At 38.2% G+C, this 23,725-nt stretch overlaps 1 protein-coding gene across 1 annotated transcript in view; it reads left to right on the top strand.

Moving 5' to 3' along the window:
- The window catches only part of Sema3e (semaphorin 3E), a 250,760-nt gene extending 227,843 nt beyond the window's left edge, over positions 1–22,917 (top strand). Inside the window, 6 exon segments of the mRNA XM_032907052.1 lie at positions 2,016–2,057; positions 2,245–2,411; positions 6,200–6,272; positions 7,510–7,548; positions 7,551–7,637; positions 21,649–22,917. Coding sequence (XP_032762943.1) covers positions 2,016–2,057; positions 2,245–2,411; positions 6,200–6,272; positions 7,510–7,548; positions 7,551–7,637; positions 21,649–22,101 — 861 coding nt within the window. The 3' untranslated portion in view covers positions 22,102–22,917.
- Positions 22,918–23,725: the final 808 nt, after the last annotated feature.

The raw sequence follows: 23,725 nt of genomic DNA on the forward strand, positions 1-23,725 counted from the left end.
ATGTGGTGTTTAACTGTAAAATGTTAATTACACACGAAAAAAAGTCATCAAGAAATTGAAATTATCTGGAAAGAGTAAAACAAATTTTTGACAATATATTCATTTAAACTTATAATCAGTACATATATATTATATATACATATATACTGTGAAGTGTTACTAACAAAACAGATACCACATTTAAGCCCATACATCAATTCCTGACTCATATTTCTGTCCTCATGGATCTTGCAAATTTCTGATCACAGTCTTTTCATCTGAACAAGTCACAGCCTTGCTTTATGTGTGTTTCTGTTTAAAGGAACATAGTCTACATCATTGCTGACATAGTACTGAGCTCACCATCAATACCATTATAACTCATGGTTGGATGTAGCTTAAGTCATACGTAACTGTACATTATATCACATGTGCACTATATCACAGCTGTTTTGAGTTTTGGAAACACTTCATAGCGTATCGGCGTCATGCTTGCGGCACATTTTAAGCACCAAAAGAGTACCGAAAAGGTTACTAATAAAAACAAAACAAAACAATGCTAAACAGTCTGTGAGATGCACACTTACTTAGACCAGAGACTGAAGGATCTGGAGAGTCTCCATATTGACCCAACTAGGAATGTGTATATTCCATACTGCAGCTCTTTTACTGGTGTGTTCCTGCATTTGTCTGAAAAAAGAAAAGCACGTACTTCAGGTATTGATATTAGGATTACAACGCAATTCAGCAGGTAGACATATCAGGATCGAAAAATGATGATGACTATGTATGACTGTAATGGATTTCCTTTGAAAGAACTGGCTAACGAAGAATGAGGCTATCCTTCAGACTGGACATCCCTTTTGCTTTTTACTGAAATAGCCTCCCTTCTACCTCAAATATATCTATGTAAGATATAATTTCACATTTGGGACAATAACTCTTATTTCTAGTATACAGCAGTGTATCTTTTCCACAATAACCCTTTAGGAGAACTGCTACCTGGATGAACACTTGAATAATGCCCTCCTGTGTAAAGAGTTTCATTGTCTAAATGTTACAAAAATATTTACACACACACGCACACACACACGCTCACACACACATAAATAAATAAATAAATAAATAAATAAATAAATAAATAAATAAGAAAGACAAAAATCGCTAAGGCATGAGAGATGTCTCAGCCACAAAAAGTGCTTGTTGCCAATACGACTGTCCTGACTTTGAACCCAGCGTGGTGGAAGAAAAGACCACATTGCGGAAAGAAGTTCTTTCACCTCCCTACATACATCATGGCACAAGGACAGGCACTTAGTAAATGCATTCAAAGAGTAACTTAAAAACCAACATAAACTATCCAATAGTTTCTCTTAAAAATTCATTCTTCGAATGGATAAGGATTTCCAGAGTGAATTCCATCTGCCTGACATTTCTCTGCTCGTACGTTTAACATAGATTTCCCTGTGCTCATTAAAAGGCTCGGGTGTTAAATAGCATTGTTAAACTAACCTGAAGGCTGCTAATGCTATACCCTGGACTGTCTTTCCTCTATTGTTATCCTAAGAAAATGAGGGTACTAATTGAGATGTACAGTGACTTATGACCAATCCAATACACACATGCTCCATATAGGCTTGAGTTTAAGTAATCAAAAAAAAAAAAAAAAAGTAAAGTTTACTAGCCATAACAAGTATTCTAAAACGTAGTTTACTTCTAATGGTTTAAGCACTTTAGTAAAGTTTCCTTTATTATTCTAAAAATGAATGATTGGTGAGTAACAAACACCATTCAAAACAGTTACTATTTACTCTGGAGTCCAGGAATAAATGGATAGGATCCACAGTTGTTTGTCATATGCCCAGCTATTAGAAAATAATTAAAAGGTATATTCCAGTCGTGTTTGATTTGCACAGTGATTTACAAAAGCAAGAGATACAGGCTGCACACATAGAACCACTCATAACTATTCTGACTTCTTGTTAAGCAGCTATTTCTGTATTTACTCAAGATGAAATTTTTTTTATTCATTTTAGGATCCAGCCCCTATCATTTCTATGGAGATTTCTTCAAAGAGGGTAAGTTGCCTGCAGGTCTGAGTCCTCTCTGTCTGTTAGTTAAAAACCAAAGTGTTTAACAATGTGAACATGTGACTTATGTGAGGAAAGAGACAGCTCATTGTTTTCTGTTATTACTGTAGGAACCCAGGGGCTATTTCAGGGATCTCTGTAAAGTCACCTCTGCTAACCTTCTTGTTTCCTGCAGCAACAGCTCTATATCGGGTCAGCCTCTGCTGTGGCACAAGTCAGATTCCATCACTGCGACATGTACGGCAGCGCCTGTGCTGACTGCTGCCTGGCTCGAGACCCTTACTGTGCCTGGGATGGCATCTCCTGCTCCAGGTACTACCCGACAGGTGCACACTCAAAGAGGTGAGCCATTCCCCTGAATGTTTCCATTGCTCAGGAAATAAATAATTTTCTGCTCTTTTTTTCCTTTTTGTCTCCATTCAATGAAAATAAGCTTTTTTTAAAAAAAAATCTAAACAAATCACCCTACTTATATTCTGATCATAAAGGTAAGTGTTCGTACGTGAAATTTTTCTTCACGTAGAGTTGATGCACTACCGTGCACACTGACCAGACATGATCATCCTATTCGGAGTTTTCCTTTGTAGCTCACTTTGCATTAAATCTCCCCCTCCTTTTGTCCCCCCCCCCCGCCGCAAGACACAATGAAGTTCAGATAAACTTAAAGCGTAGAAATGGCAGCCACCACCCTTGAAGGATTCGGAGACTTAAAAAGAAAATAAATAAATAAATCCTAAAATATGCCCTGCCGTTTCCCAGGTCCCCTCAAGCAGCTGGTCTTCATTTATTTCATTTAGAAAGTGAATATTTTTAACTCCTAGGCAAACGCACGACCTGTGTAATTAATGAAACCTGTGATTTAATTCAACACAAATGAAAGGTACCAAGAGACCTCTGAACGCTAATGTCTATGGCTTTGTGAAGTCATCGCCATTTGCAAGGAAAAGTAAACTCAAGCTGTATTTAAACAAGATTTTAGGCTCACAGAGCACTTTGAAGGGCATTTTTCTACTCAAGCTTTATGGGGCTGTATACATATTAAAGAATAAATAAGAAAAGAGTCTTATATAATAAGCAGGCTGCTTTTTTTTCCCTCATGGGGAACAAATAACACACAGAATGATCTATAATTCCATCAGAAAGGAAATTTGTATGAATTTCAATAACTTTTTCCATTTAATTTTGGGTTATTTTTCCAAATATATTTTAAATTAAATTGAATCTAAATCAGTATATTTCTCCTTTTAGGTTCATACAAAATTTTTCTCTCATATTCTCCCTGCCTCCTCCTCCCCCTCTCTCCCCTCCCCCCTTCCTCCCTCTCTTCCTCCCCCTCTCTCTCTGTCTCTCTGTCTGTCTTACACACAAAAACATAACAGTCTTCACCAATTCAAAACTTTTATTTATTTGACTCTAGGAAATTAGCATTCAAAGAAGGATTTATAGACAGAGTAGAATAAGCCAAAAATGAAGTGGGCCTTCCAAAGAAGTGTGGGTAAAATAATTTACCAACTGTCCTAAGCACGTGAGTGACTCATTTCGTGAGTACAAAGGCTTGTAGGTACTCCAATCCATTCTTGAAGAATACAGCTGCAATGGTGCTTTAAAGGATGAGGATCCTTTGTCGACCTGCTGCAGGTGCGCTGTCCTGCAAGCTCGGCATATGAAGAAACAAAGCATGACCTTTGTTATAGGAAACCAAAGCCTCATGTGGCCAGTGGAGCCACAGACAGCACTGGTCATGGCTCACCTCTGAGCACTTTGGGTACTTGACCAAGTGCAATGTACAGAATGTTTTATTGCATTCTCTATAAAGCTGAGCACACTCTTACAAAGGAGTCTATGGGGGTTTTTGGTTAAAGAGAATTAATTATGCAAAGGCATGGTGTGCTCAGATGGACCATGCTAGTCCCTGACCCAGGAGAGAATGAAAGTCCGGGGCTCATCTAAAGGGATTGCTTTAAACTCATGGTTTTAAATTTTTGATTAAATTTATGCTGAACTGACACAAAATACAGAGATTTTATAAGCTATAATAAGATGTCACAAATATGTCAAAGTGCTGTGTAATGAATTAATCATGTAAATACTCTTAGCTCATCAAAGCTTTATCATTTAAAATCCTCTCTTTAAACTTTTAAAGTCAAGGTGTGTGTGTGTGTGTGTGTGTGTGTGTGTGTGTGTGTGTATGGACAAAGTTCATCGAATGTTTCTCTAAATTCCTTTATTGTCTATCTTTAGTCATGCTACGATGGGATAATTTACAAATATGGTAAATTTTTGATGCACCGTCATTGGCAATCATTAAAAAAGCTGTTTGTAAACCTTGCACCAATTGCTTATGAGCTGCCCACAATAATGTTAAGTTGTACCTGTTTCCCGAGCTAGTACTTCTTTTGCTGTGCAGCTTTTAAAAGTATGAAACCACATGGTTGGTAATATTTATAAGAATAGGTTAAAAGAGTAGCTCAGAAAAGGTTAGATAAATGTACAAAATATCAGACACAGGATAGCAGTAAGGCATACTATGCAGTGTCTGGAGCCTGGCTTTTAAATGAATTAACTCAGGTCACGGTACTAGAGATCTTTCACTGTGGCAGATTCCTTTCGGCCACCACTCACTCCTGAAGGAAAAGCTTTTGGGTAAGTTCCAGCACGTGGAGAGAAAATAGTTTGCTTTTATAGGATCATGTCTGCCTCAGATCCGAATAGAAGCTGGAAGAGAAAACTGGTCATTTACATAAGCATTTTTTTTTCTGCTCTCGGAGTGAAAATGAGTCAATAAGGGAAATACTTTACTTCACAATCTGGCCGCTTCTTTAAGTGACCTTCCCAAATACACTATAATCTATGGACTTGGCTCCTTTCCTCCTGGCTCTCCGTTTGTCTATTTCCAGTGTCCTCTGTAAAAGTTTCTAAGAAGTAAGGGATATAAAAAAAATATGCAGCCTTAAATAATGTGAGGCTCCTTTCCTCAAACACTCTCCTTCCTTTGATCATAACACAGGTTTTATTTGAACCTGGTACAAAGGACAATTATATTGGGGTACTGCAATGGAACTGGAAGCTCTCAGGAAGATGTAACCTTCTCATAAATGCACAAACACATTTTAGAATTATTTATATACCATTCGAATCTCTTATCTAGAATGATCTAGAATGTTGTCTTCATTATCCTCAAATGGCTAGTATAATAATCTCAATCAAACACCATCTCTGCGATATGGAAACTCTTTCCTTCCTCGCTCTTTTAAATACCCTCTCCCACAATCACCATTGAGCAGCAGAGCAAAGCCATGGTCTTCTAAGAGAGGAAGCAATACTGACGGTTGAAGTCACACCCTCACTGGTGTCCGTTGTGACTAGTTGTTCACAGTAGCATAAGAGAAAAAGAAAAAATGCCCAGAAACTTCTTACCTTTGCTTTTATTATTATAAGGTTTTGTTCAGTAGCACAACACAATGATAGAATGATACATGAAGAATTTTGTAAACTTCTGGGCCTTCTTGCTATGTTCTCTGATTGATTGGCAATCCATTTAAACAAATAAACAAATACTATATATGAAATTAACCTGAAATTTGTTAACCAATATCTTCCAGCTTTGCCTTTCTCATGAGAAAAACTTTTCATCCTTATTTAGCATTCATTGGCATTCCGTGAAGAATTAAGTGCAGTAGCAATGAAAAAACAGAGACTCTAATAAGTTGAAATAGTTGGACTCAAATAACTTTTCCCTCCTTGTGCTTCGTGATATCTAAGAGCACCTCCTACTCAAATAACTATTCCTGTTGGAATTACCCGCATAGACCCGCTGTCAACCCTTTGCAAACTAAACGTTTCTTGTTGTTTGATAATGCAATGAGAAGTGTATTAAATTACCATTTGGAGATCTGGAATTCAAACTTAATATAAACGTTTAAAGAAGAGTGTTGCAATAGATCTTCTAGCCATCGAAAATACTCCAGAGAAGTCAAAGCGTAAAGCTTGGCGTTTATGCTAGTTTCATGCAACAGGCAATGTTTTTTTCTCTGACAACAGAACTTTGCCGGAATCTTCGGGGTGGTTGGCTGTGTTTTGAAACACAGGAAACTGAAATCTCAGAATCTCCTACATTTCCTTTCTTCCAGGAGGTTCCGCAGGCAGGATGTTCGGCACGGCAACGCCGCCCAGCAGTGCTTTGGGCAGCAATTTGTGGGTAACTATTAGAAAAAAATCAATCGTTATAATTTACCCAGTGTATGCTGAAGACGAACCTCACATTTCTTTCTTTCTTTTTTTTTTTTTTCTTTTTTTCGGAGCTGGGGACCAAACCCAGGGCGCTCTACCACTGAGCTTAATCCCCAACCCCAGAACTGCACATTTCTTTAAACAAGTCATTTTCCTGAAACACTGTATCTGTTTCCCTCCCTAAATATAAAAATCAGTGTCTGGTATTATACAGAACTATCAGAACTGGCTCCAGATCCAACCACTAAAACAATCTGACATTAGAGATCAAGATTGAAGAACGTTAGGACCAGATAGCGGTGACTGATAGCCGTAGCCCTCAGGAGTTAGCTCTGCATAGCCTTGGAACTCACTCTGTAGACCAGGCTCATCCTGAACTCAGACTCTGCCTGTCTCTGCCTCTGTGAGTGCTGGGATTAAAGGCCTGTTCCACCACCACCCAGCTCAAATGTATTTTACCTATGTATGATGTAACTTGTATTACCTTTAGAACAAATGAAAACTCTTGCCTCTTCTGCTACAGCAGAGTAATTTTAGAACTGATATTAGCTGTCCTCAGATTTATGCAAAAATAAGAAACTTAAACAAAATAGAAAAAAATGAATATTTTTTTGGGTCATGTCACAATGGGCGACACCAAACTGTGCTTTATGTTATTGGGCTCATTGAGAAGCAAGAGACCATGGATGCCATTACTGGGCGCCAACATGGTTATCCCACTTTATATTTTTTTAATTTGTTTGTATCTAAGCACACTTGGGATTCAGTGCAGGAACTCCAGCTTCTAGGATTATGAGCAAGAGAAAGTATGGCCATAATCTTAGGAAGTTTAGAGGTCAGCTTTGAATGTGAGGGTGAAAATTCTTAGGAAATCAGATGATGCCTTGTTTTTACATATTATACTCAAGCCTCTCCCCGCCTTATCAGGAAACACTGTCACTGATTTCCAGTGAGTTTCCCTTTGATGTAGTTTATCACTGTGGTTGCTGCCCCATATTTTAGAGCCAACTTCCCAGACGCCACATTCCAATCCACTTCATCATCTACTTGCCTTCTTAATTTCCATAATCTCAATAACTGACTAATGACTGCATAGAAATGATCAACCAGGAAAATGGCCACGTTGATGTATGACCTGAGTAGAGTTTTAAAATTAACTTGAAAGTCCCCAATCTCAAAGCGATACTATTTGTTGCTTTCTGTTGTGAGAGCGCTGGATAGGACTGAAGAGTTGGCTTATGGCATAGAAACAGCTTTAGTACTTTGCTGGATACTTGATCACTACAAACAAAAGTTGTCTGGTTTGTACAGAAGGGACGCGACGTAAGAAAGGAAGAGGTAACTCATAGCTATGTGTTCCCACTTGGTGTCTTTCCTAGAGCGTGGAACAAGAAAATAGGTGATTTGGGTGTTTAAAATGAAATCATGTTGAGCTAAATATGTCTTACTCGTTCTAGAATATAAAACACCCAAACTTGATGGAGTTGTAGATACCAAAGCTGGAGAGGGTAAGGTAGGTTAATCTTGGGGGCTTAGGATCCAGCCAGGCTTCTTTCTCATCTCCAGGCTAGTGAAAGTACCTGTCTCAAGAACACAGCATGAAAGGTTGCTAAGAAATGATACAATGGTTGTCTTCCAGCCTACGAATACACTCCTACCCACATGCTTCTCAACACACATACAAACTCAATTTGTAAAAAGTAAATTTTCTTCGTTATTATTGTACTTATAAAATTACCTATTATAAATGTAGATTTTTATAAACATAATGTGAGCATTTCCATTAGATTTTACATAGTGTATGAATTCATATTTTAAATTATGCACATTGATAACTCCTGTATTTCTTGCTAAATGTACTTACATCCTCATGATAAATGTCATGGAAATATATTAAACTATAATCTACCTACCAAGTCAGCATTCCTGAAAAATAGCAAACCAAACGTATTAACATATAAAATAATAGTAATGTCAATATTAATAAAGATTTAAATCAATCTGAGACACTGACACAGGGCTCTAATTCACTGGAAACAAAGGCAAGCCTCACCACTCTCCACATTTGGAGTGGTTTTGGTATTTTTCCAGGTCACTTAAGGATTACGGGCAGTTACTTCTGTACTTAGAGAGCCAGGGCCAGAGGCACACCTGGAATGGCCTGGAGATGGTTATAAGAACGTGAAGGTGATGGGGGTGGAGTGGGCTGCATCCAGGGCATAGAGCCTCAAGGAGGAGAGATGGCTGATGCTTATTAAAGATTTCAACTCTGTTTTCACAAGTGGCATTTCCAATTAGCAAGAAGAATGCTCATAGCGGTGGGAAGAATTCATCCTGTTGAATACAGTACAGATGGTCTTTGCTAAGGAGACATTTTCAAGTTGAGTGATTGATGGGATTCCTACAGCCCTGCCTTGTGCACAGAGAAGAGCCAGGAGCACATGTCTGATAGGTGATCAGTAGAAATGACTACTACAGCCTTTTCACTGGTGATAAATCTGTCCCTGAAGTCTAAACTACGAAGTCCTCAGGAAATACTTCTTTTTTTAGGCTTTGATAAAACTAAAAACCTAACACCTGTAGTCTGTAGTCATATAGTACATTTTTGAGACATATGAGATTTATAAATTCTGGGTTCCCTGAATATTCATTACAGAAGAAGACTTGTACCAGTTCAAGTCAGATGGAGACCTGGCATTGCAAGACCGAAAGGGGCTCAGATCCACACCTAATCTAAAAGTGTTTGCAATTGGTAACTACTGGCAAATGGAAGCTTGGTTTTCTCCAATGTTGTGTCATTGGGTATATCAACCACTCCCAGACAGGTCCTATGTCAAGGGATAGTTGGACATCATGAAGCCAAATCCATGCTTGTTTTGTTTCATGTTTTATTTTGGATTTTTTGTTTTGTTTTGTTTTGTTTTATTTTGTTTTCAGCCAGTATTTCTGCCTGTTCTTGAACTCCCTCTGCACATGAGGCTGGCCTGGATCTTAGATTTTTGCATGCCTCTACCTCTCTTGTGCAGTGATTAAAGATGTGCACTGTTGTAGCCAGCATTCTTTTGGAATCACTCTCTCTGTCTCTCTGTCTCCCTGTCTCTGTCTCTGTCTCTGTCTCTCTCTCTCTCTCTCTCTCTCTCTCTCTCTCTCTGTGTGTGTGTGTGTGTATGTGTGTCTGTCTGTCTAATTTCTTTCTTTTGGGTGGATAGGTAGGTGGGGACATCCTGGGTGAGGGGAAGCACATGATCTTAATATATTGTATGATAAAAAATTTAAAAGCAATAACTTAAGAAGAGCTTCAATGTGCCGTGGCTCATAGATAAGAATGGAAGTTTACCAGGAAAGAAAAGCTCTCCTGAATTTTCATGGCAGAGTACCATCGCACACACATATAGGCAAAGCAAACGCAGCATTCCTCACCAAATTAAACTGTTTATTCACTGCCAATACATTTCCCCTTCTCAAATGTGAGATGAAATGCTTTGTAAATTACACTGCAACACTTGGCAGGAGGGGGGTCCTGGGAACAGTCCACAGTTCCTGCAGTCAGAAGTCTTCAGAAGACAGAAGTAATTCTTTCATCGGTAGACTTCTTCACTCAGTGAGCTCTGGTTCTCATTTGGAACTCAATGTAATCTGCCTCATTTGGAAGTCATTCCGACATGATGCATCCATCAACTCTGAGCTTCTCTCCCGTCTTGCTGATTATGTCTACCTTCTTTCCAACTGCATGCTAATTTCTCTAACATATACAGCTACTGATCTATAGAATCCTGCATTGACTCTCTACATGAACGTCATAGCACAGTCAAAGAGTTAATCATTAAGCATAGCGATATATGCATTTAATTATTCACAAGTTACTATAAAACAAAACTGCTAACTTCAAATGCATAGATTCTATAATTAGAAAGTAAGCCCTGAGTTGCATTTCATGGAACCTTTGCATTTATTATCATTTCTATGTCTTATTTACTTTGAGACATAGTAATCATATTGCCAAATGTCGACCATAATGAAGGATATTGAAGTTTGCTTAGTCAAATTCTTAGCTTTTATGAGGTTTCTGCGTGCACCACCCCTGGCAATAACAATCAAAATTTATTCCTCACTTCATAAACTTGGAAAAGATTGTTAACTTCTCAGACCACAGAGTATAAACCCCTTCCTCCTATTCAACTTAAATCCTTGATTCTAAGAATTTTATTCCTTTGAAGTGTCCATAAATACCTCTTATACTGAATCTTGTGGTGTGGATCAAATATTTGATCATGTTATTCTTTAGAATGTGTACACCTGCATTGCCATACATCTAAAATCTTGTGTGTGTGTGCCGTATAAGCTCTGGGTACCAGACTTTCTCTCAAATATATATCTTACAGTTTCCAGTTTCCTTAAATACACCACATGGGAACAATCCCTGTGCATTTTATTAGATCTTTAAATATTAGTATGTCTTTCAAACTATTTTATTCGGGACATATTCCATTGTTAATTATGTTTTTAATAGTTATTAAGCATATCAAATATTCAGTGAATAAGTTAAATATACTGGTTGCTAGACATAGCATTGTGATATGCTAAGGAAAAAACAATCATTAGAATACATTTGACCAAAGAAGTTGTTCTTTGTTGCAAACCTACTGACCATGGATCTATGCTACGTGCCTTCCTTATTATTGCTAGATCTCTCAACTGAGTAGTAGACATGATTATTCTCTTCTTACACTTAGAGAAACTGAAGTTGAGAGGGTTTATACACAATCAGTGACATACCCGATGTTTAAACTCAAGATTTCCTGACTCAGTGTTAGCTTATCGTCATCCGTTGTCCGAATATGGAGGAACTGTATAGTCTATGACAACCATTCTAAAAACATAGTTTATAATCAAAGTAATTGAAACCCAGAATGTGTAATAACTCACACTTAATAAAATAAACTCAGGACTACATCTAGTTCTACTAAATGTTCTTTCTACAAAATGACAAAATCTTCTGAAGTCAGAATATAAATACAGTTTCAGATGCTTGGGGGTGAAGAGCGAGTGGGAAACATCTCAGAGCAGTAGTACAGACATTTGACATCTGCAGTGTAATCCCTACGACCCTTCAGCAGGCTGCTTCAGCTTCCCTGACAAAGCCATTTTCCGTCATGTTTAAGAATCTAAAAGCCCTTGCCACAGTTTGAGCTTTCCCCACTTTAAGCTCTGATATCAGGAATAACTGTTAATAGTATATGCAACAGTGGGTTTTCATCTTTCGTGTGACTTCTGAGTCTTCTTCTATTCTGTGTCTTTTGGTTAAAAAGAGCTCTTGCATTTCCGTGAACTGCTGTATCCTCTGCGATTGTGTGCTTTCCAATACACTAAGCATTTTGTGTCCATAAATTCTTCTATCCTCTGCAGTGCTCTGGGGCTGAACCCTTGTAGGTAAAGAAACTGAAGCAAATAGAAATTGGGGTACTTCCGTAAGAGTCCATGGGCTGTGAAGTTACTGTGTTTTGATCAGTTTAAGAGGGAATGGAGAGAGAATGGACAATGAACAATTAAGAACTAAGGGGAACTAATGCTATGAACAAAGAGGAAAATCATATTTAAGAGAAAATTAGATGACAGATTATAAAAGAAATAGAAAACAATTAATGATTATAGTTATCATTCATTCAATGCTTCTTGTGTGCCCTGAGCTGTTCTGAGCATTCTACACACAGTAACCTACTTAAAACCTCCAACATTTCTCTGAAAAGGTATTATCATATACATTAAGGAAATGAAATGAAGTTGCCAGTATTTTTAGAGTAGAGTGGTTTAAACGATTAGAAACAGAAAGGTCAGACAGGGATATGATAGAACTTATGAGAAGAAATTGGGTAGGATATGGTAATCAGAAACATCTTTTGCCAAATGCTGGAAACACGTACTCAGTTTCTAGTAAGAACAGTGTATGGGAAAGCTAGAGAAGAAGCCATCAAGCAATAGGGTTACAGACACATGCATCTGGGTTGAATGAGAAACAGCACAGAGGGTTGTACCAGAGCTAAGATGAGAGAAGAGAAGAACTGGGAGACAAGGGGAACCATGAGCTTTAGTTTGTTTCTTTTGAAATATGGGACTTGGCTCTGTTTATAGTTGGAAGGAAGAAGCCAGAGGGGGGTAGGATGTGCAGCTAACTGGGGAAGCCAGATAAAGAACATGTGTGAGAGGATCTAGTCAGAGAGAAAAGTGACAGGTTGTATTCTAAAGGAAGGGAAAGACTGGGCTAGAGAGATGACTCCACCATTAAAGGCAAAGCTCAAGAAGACAAGAAACAATGACGTCTCTTCCTCTGACCGGGGATGGGTGGGGGACAATAGTTGACTTAAGTGGATAGTGTGACTTCATCCACAGATGAGGGGTAGATGGTCTAATGGTCTGCTGTCATTAATTAAATTTGGTATGCACATATGTTTTTACATAACATTTTCATTAAAGATAACAGACCAAACTTTACATGAAGCGGATGTAAATTGTTATTTTCTTATGATTGCAAAAGAAAACCACTTTTATAAGGAACTCTACATTATTGCCTTTCCCTGGTTTATTGATCCGTAATTCCTACAATTTTACATACTTGCAAATATAAGGCCCCCAAATAATTGCAGATTTTCAGTCCTAGCATTATTAAGGAAAAACAGTATTTCTTGTTAAAATATTTAGCTGTAAATTTTAAATATTTTTCTTCCATTAAAATGCATTAAATTATATTCTAGAACTCAGGAAATTGTAGATATCTTAACACACATTATTTGCTAAGATTTGCATGCTTAATAGTTAAGAATAGTGACAGTAGTGACCATGATTCACAAGAAATAAGGTATTTACTATATCGCTCTTCATGAAAAAAATATTCTGACCCTAGATTTAAAGGTTAATGAAAATCCTGATACACTGAAACCTTACCATTTAGTAGTATTGTCAAAAGTGTTTTGTAGAAAACACCCTATCAGGAAGCACCAACTCTTCACTGTCTGGTGAGCACTAAAATGTCATTACATGAATTCTCACTAAAACCAAAGCAACAGTGTGAACAACATCTTTGACATTCAGTCTTCTGGGATTTGCTCTTTGGTCATAAAATATACTAATGATGCTGTAAGAAGACTAGACTTCAGTAGTAAGCTGAAAACCTGTCACAAATTTCTTGGAAAGAATTTGGGGGCAATGTGAAAATAGAATACACCTGGTGCCTATGATCAATGCAATCCCGTGCACGATCTCTGTTTTGGTAAATAGAGAAGAATCATCATCTCCCCTCTTAGTATTGATGTTACCATTGTGAATACTTAGTTTAAAGGGAATTGCATGTTGTATGTTTTAAAAAGAATATAACTTCAGTGTACCGTACTGTGAGCATTGCACACATTGGCCCCATATCTTGAATTGCAAATTATTCCCAATATTGTTTTAATATCATTGCCAAGGTTACCATTTTTAACTCCACATTTAGTCAATCCACTTAGCTGTACAAATTAATCAAAGTCACTTAAATCCTGCCAAAAAATGCAATATTCATTTTTAACCTGATGATCAGTGACTCCCTCCACCTAACTTAAGAGTTCTTACTTCTGTATTTACTGTATATAGAAAAGTTTTATCTTCTAAAGTAGAAGAGTTACAGAGTATAAGGCTCCATGTTTCATCCACCATCTTGGTTGCTATTTGACTCATTCTCCTTTATTAATACTAACCAAAGACAAGAAATGTAAGGGATCAAAGACAGCCATGTCTGTGCTTTTGACTTTACACACATGAACAGAAAGTGTGGCATTTGCTTTGGAATCAGCATTCTTTGCTTTTTCCTGTTTTCACAACACACAGCGCATAAACTATCGCCTCTTTTGAAACATCCGCTTAGTAATTTTTGATGTTTCTTGTTTTAACCCATTAAAAATATTTTTTAAACAAGTAACATTTTGCAGTTGGCAAATATTCAGACCTTCAGTTTCAATGGAAATGAAAACTCCATAATATCCTATGTCCTAACTATTTTCTTGTTCTGAGATAGTCATTTAGCTTGCTTAGTGATCCCAAACAATTCCTGTACTGTGAATAGAGAACCCGAATGCACCCAGAGCTTTAGAGAAATCTCTCTTTGGTTAATTCTTCAAACTAACACTGAGAATCTTTGGCTATGAACTGTATTGCCCTGCATCTATGGAAGCAGATGCATATGTGTTTTCTCCCTCTGACATTGGTCTTGTCAGGCTTTTGATGAAACCAGCTAACATGGCCGTACAGGAAGCCCTCTGCAGACACATGTGAAGGGAATGCTAATTCCCTTCATTTCCTGACTGCTCTTGTCATAGAATGCAGGTTTGGTGGTCAAGAAAATTAAACGTGATCACGCGTTTTGATCTAGGTAGGGCAGCTTTGGTTGAACTGCCCTTGGGCGTCTCCCTTCATCTGCAGTGAGATATCCACCTTAAGAAAATCAGTGCATTGCATTCCCTGCTGCTCTCTGCACATCTCTCCTTTCATGATATACAGGGGAGATTTCCACAGAACTCAGTGCCTGAAATATGTACTTCCCCAAAGGGCACATTTCAAAGTATGCTTTAGAGATATAGTGAATTTTAGAATCGCTCATATGTTCCTCGTTCTTTTGGCCAGTAGGAATCCCAGTGTTAAGCTGCACTTATAGGACAGTTGTACAGTTCCCTGTGGTAAGCTTTTCTATATTTGAACTTTCTCCTCTTTCCTCTTTTCCTCCATTCTGATATTCTTGTCTCTGGACAGCTAATGACATTCCTTTAAGACTTAGTTTTGATCCAAGTTTCTGAGTGCCCATGACCCCAGTGATTATGTACGCGTAGACCCAGAAACCAGGTTAGTTTGCCAGTGCAAGTTGCTGATTACTCGGAAACCCTAGACTTAACTTCTCTTCGTCTCTCTGGCTCTCCTTCTTGTTTTTGATTCTTTTTCGTTCCTGTTAGATAAATTAGTCAATCCTGATTAACTATTAGCAAATTGCTATGATTTGCCTACATTTCTCTTGTTTGTTTTTATAGTCCCTGGATCATCTCTCTCCACACTCCCACCTTCTTCCCGAAATGCCCATTGGAATGATCGAAAGCAGTCCAATTCCACATCTGCATAATAGATAGCTACATAATTTAGTAGACACGGATGAGCTGTAAAGGTGACACTGTTGTCGTACATGTCTTACTTCCTTTAAAACTCCTCACCACGGTGTATACCACATCCTTGATTCAAGGTATCTCTCCTTCATTCTGGTAGAAACTGAACATCGTACAAATATTCATTGTAACTTCTGTTATGTTAGTAACAGTCATTTCTGCAAACAACACTGATAGACCCAAGCATGAATCTGTCAGCATTGTTCATTTCTGTGACTATTGCTAGTGTGTGTGTGTGTGTGTGTGTGTGTGTGTGTGTGTACGTGTGTGTGTATGTGTGTGTGTTTGTGTGTGTGTGCGCACGCGCGTGGGTGGGTGCACTGCACAGGATATATGCATACATTGCATGGTGTATGATGTGTATGTGTCAGTGAGGTCATGTAGGTGATGGTCAGAAGACAACTTTTAAGACTGAGTTCTCTACTCCTTGGGTTACAATGATCAAGTGTAGGCCATCAATCTCACATAGCAAGAAATTTTATTCTACAAGCCATTTTGCACATCTTGGATGTTTTAAATATGGTGGTTACTCAAATTTCAATTCTCATTCATGATGACTTTCAGTGTCATCATTTGTTAGAAAAAAAAACCAACTTTCCTTTTTTTCACATTTGTTCCCTGTACCATCCTAGACTTCCACAAAGGAGACAAGAAGCAGTCCACTCTCTAGTTGGCAATAACCTCTGTCATATATATTAGATATAATTTAGTATAAAAAACTTACTTTTATCTTACCAGATATATTTTTTCTCTAAGTCGACCATTGTTTATATCAAATATGGGTCAGATACGTAAAACAATATATTGTTGGCAGTCCAATTTTTTTTTTGATAAAATTGATTTTGTTACTTGGTTATAATGTATTCTGTGTTGATCCAATTTAAGGTCCATGTCTGCCTCTTTCCATTGAGAGACATGGGACCACGTGGCTGTACACATGGGGGCCACTGCTTCCTTCTGACCAGATGTGCACAGCTCCTGATGCAGTTACGTTTTTATTTGATATAATGGCACAGCCTGAATCAATATTTGTAGTAAAGAATATTAAAACCATTTTTAGCAAGAAATTCTGTGTTCGTATAGATTGCCCAGAAGAATATTTGATAGAATGATGTATTATTGTGCCATCTTCTTGACCACAGAAATCTGGACTGCAGATAGAGGACAATCACAGCTGTGTGAAAACTATGCTGTAATTAAGATTTGATGATGGGTGTGACTAAGTTATCGAAAGCAGAAGAATTAAATCACGGAAGGAATGCGAGTGCAAATTTCTAAGTCGTATTTATTTTTAGGTATCCATTAATCGCAGAAGGCACATTCAACTTTTAAGGCTATGTAACTTACACAGTGGACACTGGAAATTGTAATAGCACTTATTCTTGGGGGGAAAATGTGAATTTTCTGTAACCAAGAAGGGCAAAAAAAAAAAATTACGAGAATAACATCATTTTTGTTGTGCAAATAACCAACGTAAAACAATTCCCATGGTAACTGTCGTGTTTCTCTGATATGATCTGGGCTCTATATGCCTACAGTGAGGTGCTTCTCAAACTTCAACATGTAGTTATGGATGAAATATTACCTTATGATATCAGACATCAAACAAACCCCTAATTTGACTGAACACGTGCTTAGAGCTCATCTATTTTTCATTAATTGTCTGACTAGGTGCAAGGCGAGTTTTTCATGTGCTATTCACTCTAACAGGAGACAGGAGGGAGACAGAAGATGATACTCACTGTAGGTGTTTGTAGGTGCATGTTTTTTCTAGTGAAGCCAATGCCCTAGACCGTCCTTACTTACGTGTGCTGCAGCTGTCTTTCCTGAGTCATGGGCTGTTACCAGAATCATGCTGTCTTCCTTGCTATTCAGATCACTATTAGGGAGTTCTAGGAAATATGAGTGTTAGATCCCTTTTCACGGACATACAGCACCCAAGGGCAAATTGATACATTTTGTTTACACTGTATTCTGAGCCCAGCACTTGTTGTTTAATGACTCATGAAAAATAGGAACACCAGTTCCCTTCATGACCTTGTCACATGATTAAAGAGAGGAACATTGTATTGAAAAGAAAATGACTTAAAGAATATGTTAAACATAAAGATTCTTATGAGCTGTAAGGGAGGTATTAGAAAGCAAATGAAATTTAAACCTAGGCCAAAAATGTAAATGAGCTAGCATACACTAGAAAAGATTTCACTGAAGAAAAGAAAAAAACACACACACACACACACACACACACACACACACACACACACACACACACAAACACCAACCAAAGAGTGCACATGGAGTAGCCCATAGCCCACCTGCATATGTAGCAGAGGATGGCCTTGTTGGGCATCAGTGGGAGGAGAGGCCCTTGGGCCTCTGAAGGCTCAATGCTCCAGTGTAGGGGAATGCCAGGGCGGGGAGGTGGAGGGGGGTGGGTGTGTGTGGGGAGGACCCTTATAGAAGCAGGAAGATGGGGACTAGGATGGGGTGTTTCTGGAGGGGAAACCAGGAAAGGGGATAACATTTGAAATGTAAATTTAAAAAATACCCAAAAAGAAAAGAAAAAAAAAACAGATGAAAGAGTGTTGGGAATGCTTTGCTCCTATGAAATCATCTTGCTGGTGTGTGAACTGGCCCAGTGGGCCAATGTGGGCAAATGTGCTTGTTGTCAAGGATGAGGTTGCTCATGGGACCAACCTAGTGGAAGGAGACCTCTTACAAGCTGTCCTCTCATTTCCACATGCACACCATGGCACATGTGCTCTGGGTGTGTGTACACATGCACACACACACAGTAATACATGCACACATACATATATACATATATATGAGCATACGTACATACATAGGCTAGAAGAGAATACATGGTGGCAGTACCAGGAATGAAAGCAGACAGAATTAGGGAAGGAAATATTTGATTCTTTAAGTATTCTGGATGTCCCCGTCACCTGCTCTCAAAGATGTAATGTCTGCTTGAACTCTGACACATCTTAAAGGGTTTATTAGATATTTAGAAGAATGGAGAAATGAATGGTTTGTATTCTTGTTGTATTGATCTTTCAATATTTGAAATAAAACATTCTTATATTGTTGAAAATTTTTACAAACAAGAAATTTAAAAGTCTGCATACCCTTAAAATTATTTAGTATGATGATTTTTTTTATGGAAATGATTGTCTCCGTAAGATAATATGGAACAATAACTATAATTAGTGTGTGTGTGTGTGTGTGTGTGTGTGTGTGTAACTTTCGTCCTACTGCACTGTATGTCATGTAATTTCATATTCCAACACTTATTTCAAATGCTTCCTTTTTCTACATCGTACTACATAGGGATGCTGTTTGGGCTCATTTGATTGGGACATACCATCGGTGTGATGAACCCATCTTTGCTTTTCTTACATCTGGAAAACATTTAAGTTTTGAAAATGAGTCACATTTTATGGTAAACACAAATATTAATACCGTGCTCCATCTTCCATATGATAGGAAATACAGTTTTTAAGTAAGTATTGGCCTTGGAATAACAAACACAGTGACTTAAAACATACTTGTGGGAAAGTTGCTAACCTCAGAAATGATCACTTTGGCTCCCTGCTGTGGGAAACAGCTTGTCATGCTGGTCACCTGAGGGACTCACATCTTCATGGACAAGCAAAGGCTCTGAAGAAGTGTAGGTCGCTATTAGTTTGTTAAAGAAAAGATGAAGGATGCCAGGGAAAACCTCTGTGATACATGTATGTGTAACGTTGCATTGCACATGTAGAGAGGAGGTGAGGAGGTACAAAGATCGAAAGGAAGGAGAAATGTCATGTGACCGGAAAAGGATATATGCAGTATATAGCCGTTTCTCAGGGCTACATCATGCCATTCATCAGCAGACATAGAAAATCCTCCCAGTCAGTGAAGAGAGCAGAGTTCCCCCAACACTGCTAAGGAGGATCTGATGGAAAGAATGGACAGAAGGAAGGTTCAGGAAGTCTGCTGTGAGACCAAGTCAGGCAGAGCAGTGTGCAGTCTGACACTGGCATAAAAACCAATGAGGACAAAGCATCTTTTGCTGGTCACCACTGAAGAAATGTTCATATGGATTTGTTACAAGTTGTCTATGAGGATAGACACATAGATAGGAGATAGATAGATAATAGATAGATAGACAGACAGACAGATAGGCAGAGAGATAAATATAAGTATTCATTGATAGAGTTTGCGAGTCCTGGAATGATTATATAATTTTTAGAATTGGGAAGCGGCAAATGGAAGGGGTAGTTTCAGTGGAAGATTAGTATATCATAGTTGCTAAAGACCGGTATAAATCTTAGTATTATTTAAATTAACATAAAGGCAGTGGACTGTCTGTATAATGTGTGACATTTTAGGGAAACTGGTTGAAACAAAGAAATAGAAAGGTCACAATACATGGAATTCATTTTTTGGAAGACTAGGAAATCTGATGATAAAACAAAGAACTAAGGAAAAGGATCAGGGCAGGGTAAATGGCACAGGTAACAACCACTCATGAGCACATGCAACATGGAAATGCCAGAGGAGAAAGGCACATCGGCAAATGCGAGGTTTTAAAACCAGTGGAGGCTGCCTTTGATTTGGTATCATCAACGGTGCTGCAGACCCAGGTCGAAACAGATGTGGAGTTAAGGGGAAGATTCAGAGTGAACTCAGGCTGTACCAAAGTCTAGCATAGAAGGAATGAGATTGCAACACAAGCCTCTTGAGAGCTTATTGGATCTCTGTTAGATGTTTAGTATCGAGTTATTTATTTTGTAGTTTAAAAAATAGCTTCTAGATATTAAATTCCCATCTCAATGCTAATTTAAAAATAACTTTAGAAAAGAGGTCAGTAGGCTGGAGTGGTATTCAGAATATTCTTATGACCAGCTATTACCAAAAACTGTCTGCTCATATGCAGAGAAGAGGCCTTTGGCTTAAAGAGAATCAGGAATGAAGAGTGTAGAGTATCTGGAGCTCCTTTTGTCTCAACTGTTACACTCTCAAGCTTCTAATTCATCCTGTGGAACTAGAAACATATTCCAATTGAAAGACTCGCAAATTAAAGTTTCCATAGGTATGAAGGACCAACACCATGTTGTCTTTATGTGAAAGGTCCAGTTTTCAGTCTGGTGTAATCAGGCCTAGTCCTGATTTTGTAGTCTCTGCAATGGCGACAGCAGCTTTTTGTTTGGTATTATCCCAGAGAACTCTCCCAGTGTGGTCTGGATTGACAATCTACCACTGATCATAAAACCACAAAAACCACAAAAACCACAAAAACACATTTGCCTTACCGAGCACCGTCTATCCAAGCAAGGTAGAGGTGGCGATGGACAGCACTATACAGAGCACACTGCCTTCACAGCAGACTTTCTAGTCTCTACATTATTCCCTCTTTCATGAAGAAAAGTAAGTCAGAAAATAAACATAAAGGCCTCCAGTCACCAAATTAATAGCCATACCTGTATTTGAAATTCTGCCCAATATTAAATCATATACAGGTATTGAAGACACAGTAGGACCCACCCATCGAAAGCCTTCATATGGCTTTCTTCTCTGAATTATATGTATCTATTTATAAGAGGTAAGATGCGCAATTATGTTCAAAGCAGACATGGGAGTTATTTGATCATCAAGCATATCACAAAACTTGCCCTAAACTATAGGTTCCTTTCCAGTGGAATTTGGATTTCATTTGTTTGCCTTCAGAAGTTGTTAATAAAGTCTGAACAAGGATATTTTGATGCTCGCTGAAATGTTTTTGTGGGTGGTTTACAGGAGACAGTCAATGAAAGAGTCCCATAATTTAAACAGCCCTGTGGTTTATACAGCAAATCTTCACTCCGCTTTATTGTTAACTGTTGTGCTGATACAGATTGTTTTTCTCCTCTTTAATGAGATTCGTTAGGGAGAAAGCTCTCTCTTGCGCATGTGTTTGGCTCCTTAATGTATTGGTGGGGAAATGACCTCACTATTATTGATAAATGTGGCTTCCAATTTAAGTAAGTGCAGGGTTCATTTAATTACTTGGCACTTTGGGGACCACCATAATTGTATGGCGTGATCAGGAATGTGTAATGGGAAGAAACCCAGGTTAATGTTTTCTGGACTATACAATACTCATTGCTGTTTACTTACTTGTTTGCTTGATTTGGGTTTTTCAGGTAAAGACGGATGACAGAGTTGTTAAGATGGACTTGGGCTTGCTCTTCCTCAGAGTCCGCAAGTCGGATGCAGGGACCTACTTTTGCCAGACGGTAGAACACAGCTTCGTCCACACTGTGCGCAAAATCACCTTGGAGGTGGTCGAAGAGCATAAAGTGGAGGGGATGTTTCATAAGGACCACGAAGAGGAAAAACATCACAAGATGCCCTGCCCTCCCTTAACTGGTATGTCTCAGGGGACAAAACCCTGGTACAAGGAATTCTTGCAGCTGATTGGCTACAGCAACTTCCAGAGAGTGGAAGAATACTGCGAAAAGGTGTGGTGTACAGATAAGAAGAGGAAAAAGCTGAAAATGTCTCCGTCCAAGTGGAAGTATGCCAACCCTCAGGAAAAGAGGCTTCGCTCCAAAGCTGAGCACTTCCGCCTGCCCAGGCACACGCTGGTCTCTTGAGGGCGCCCTCTGCTGGCTGCCGAGGAACCTAGAATGGAAACATTTTTGTAAAAGGGGGGAAAAAGACTGAAAGCATGCAAAGTGTTTCTATTACTTCAAAGAGCTTTCTGTCGTACTGAGAGGCGAGAAAGGTGTTTTAAGTTATTCCGCATACTCATTTGACTGTGCAAACCTCTCACAGTACTAGTACTCAAACCAGTGTCTTGCTTAAAAGGCTTCACATTGTATTTATCAACATGATCCGGGCTGTAACTTTGAGCTTGCTTTTCAGGGAAATTATTTTGCCACTGGGATATGTATTATAACTATAATGTTAAACAAAGGTTATAGGTTTTCATAATCGAGAAAAATGTAAAACTAAATCAGCTCTGATCTTTCTGGAGTCTTTTGTTATTGTTAGATTTTTGTTTTTGTTTGTTTTTATTTTGTTTTTGTTTTTTTTTCACTTTGCAAGCCTGAGGTAAAATGTACAGAATATCAGATACTGTAGGATTACCATGTGAACTTTTTGGTCTGTTGCTGGTGTTTTTTTTTTTTTAAGCCATAAATTTTAAGTAGCTGTGTTGTGGTTGCTATAAACCATAAAAGAAACCTCGGTCCATCCGTTCTTAGGCTTGTTCTCTTCATGAAACACTCACTGAACTATATTAAAAATATTTCTGTTTTATAAACAAGACATATCCTTTAAATTTCACCTTGGTGTGGAAGGAAGGAAGATAATCTCTCAGAAAGATATTTTTAAATGTTTTCAAACCATGAAAGAATTCTGTTAAAACGGTCTGTGCTGCCCTCTTGTGGTCGAACAAGGCATCGTATATCATAATTTAATATGGAAACAGCATGCTTGTGGATAATTGATAATTTCACAACACAATGGAGATATTAACTGCATTTGAGCTCTGAAATAGTAAAAAGTAAACTTTCAGTCCTTCCCTGAGACAAGAAGACATTCTGGAAGTATGTTTTACCTGTAAAGAAACTTTCAAAGCATTCTCTCTCACACGCGAAATCTTTCCATTTTATATTTGCTTTGAGGGTTCAAGTTACTGCCGACGTCTTCAGAGAACCATTATCTTGGTCTTCTAAATATTTCCAAAATTTATATTTTTCAGAATGTTCATTTCTTGAGATCTTTCCTCTTTGTACTTTGAAGAGTTATCAGCTTCCTTTCTAGAAAAGTATGAGTTTTACGAAACTCTTTAGTTTGATAAGAGTGAAGCACGTGGTGGGTACATGACAAAGTTGAAGACTTAGACGTGAATGTAACAACTCTTTATGGCAGCTTTCTGTACTGCTGGATACCTGCTGCATAATCAAGAATATAAAGTGTTGGGAACCTCGGATGGATTTCTTTACCACTCTAGGATGAAATACCACATAAGTATCCCACAGAAGTTTTTAAGTTCAGAATTTCTAAAACACCTAACAAATATAAATACAGAGAAATGTAACACGCTCTGAAAGGCCACATGTCATTACATAGAGACCACTGGGACCAATAGGAATTGGCAAAATGAAGCATTTAAAGCTTTTAAAATACTGTAGCTCATGAACACAAAGGGGGCGAGGGCAAACTGGAAAATTAAAAGCATAAACACACCTCACTAGTTCCTAAGGAAAGTGT

This window comes from Rattus rattus, chromosome 6 (assembly GCF_011064425.1).
Source record: "Rattus rattus isolate New Zealand chromosome 6, Rrattus_CSIRO_v1, whole genome shotgun sequence".
NCBI lineage: Eukaryota > Metazoa > Chordata > Mammalia > Rodentia > Muridae > Rattus > Rattus rattus.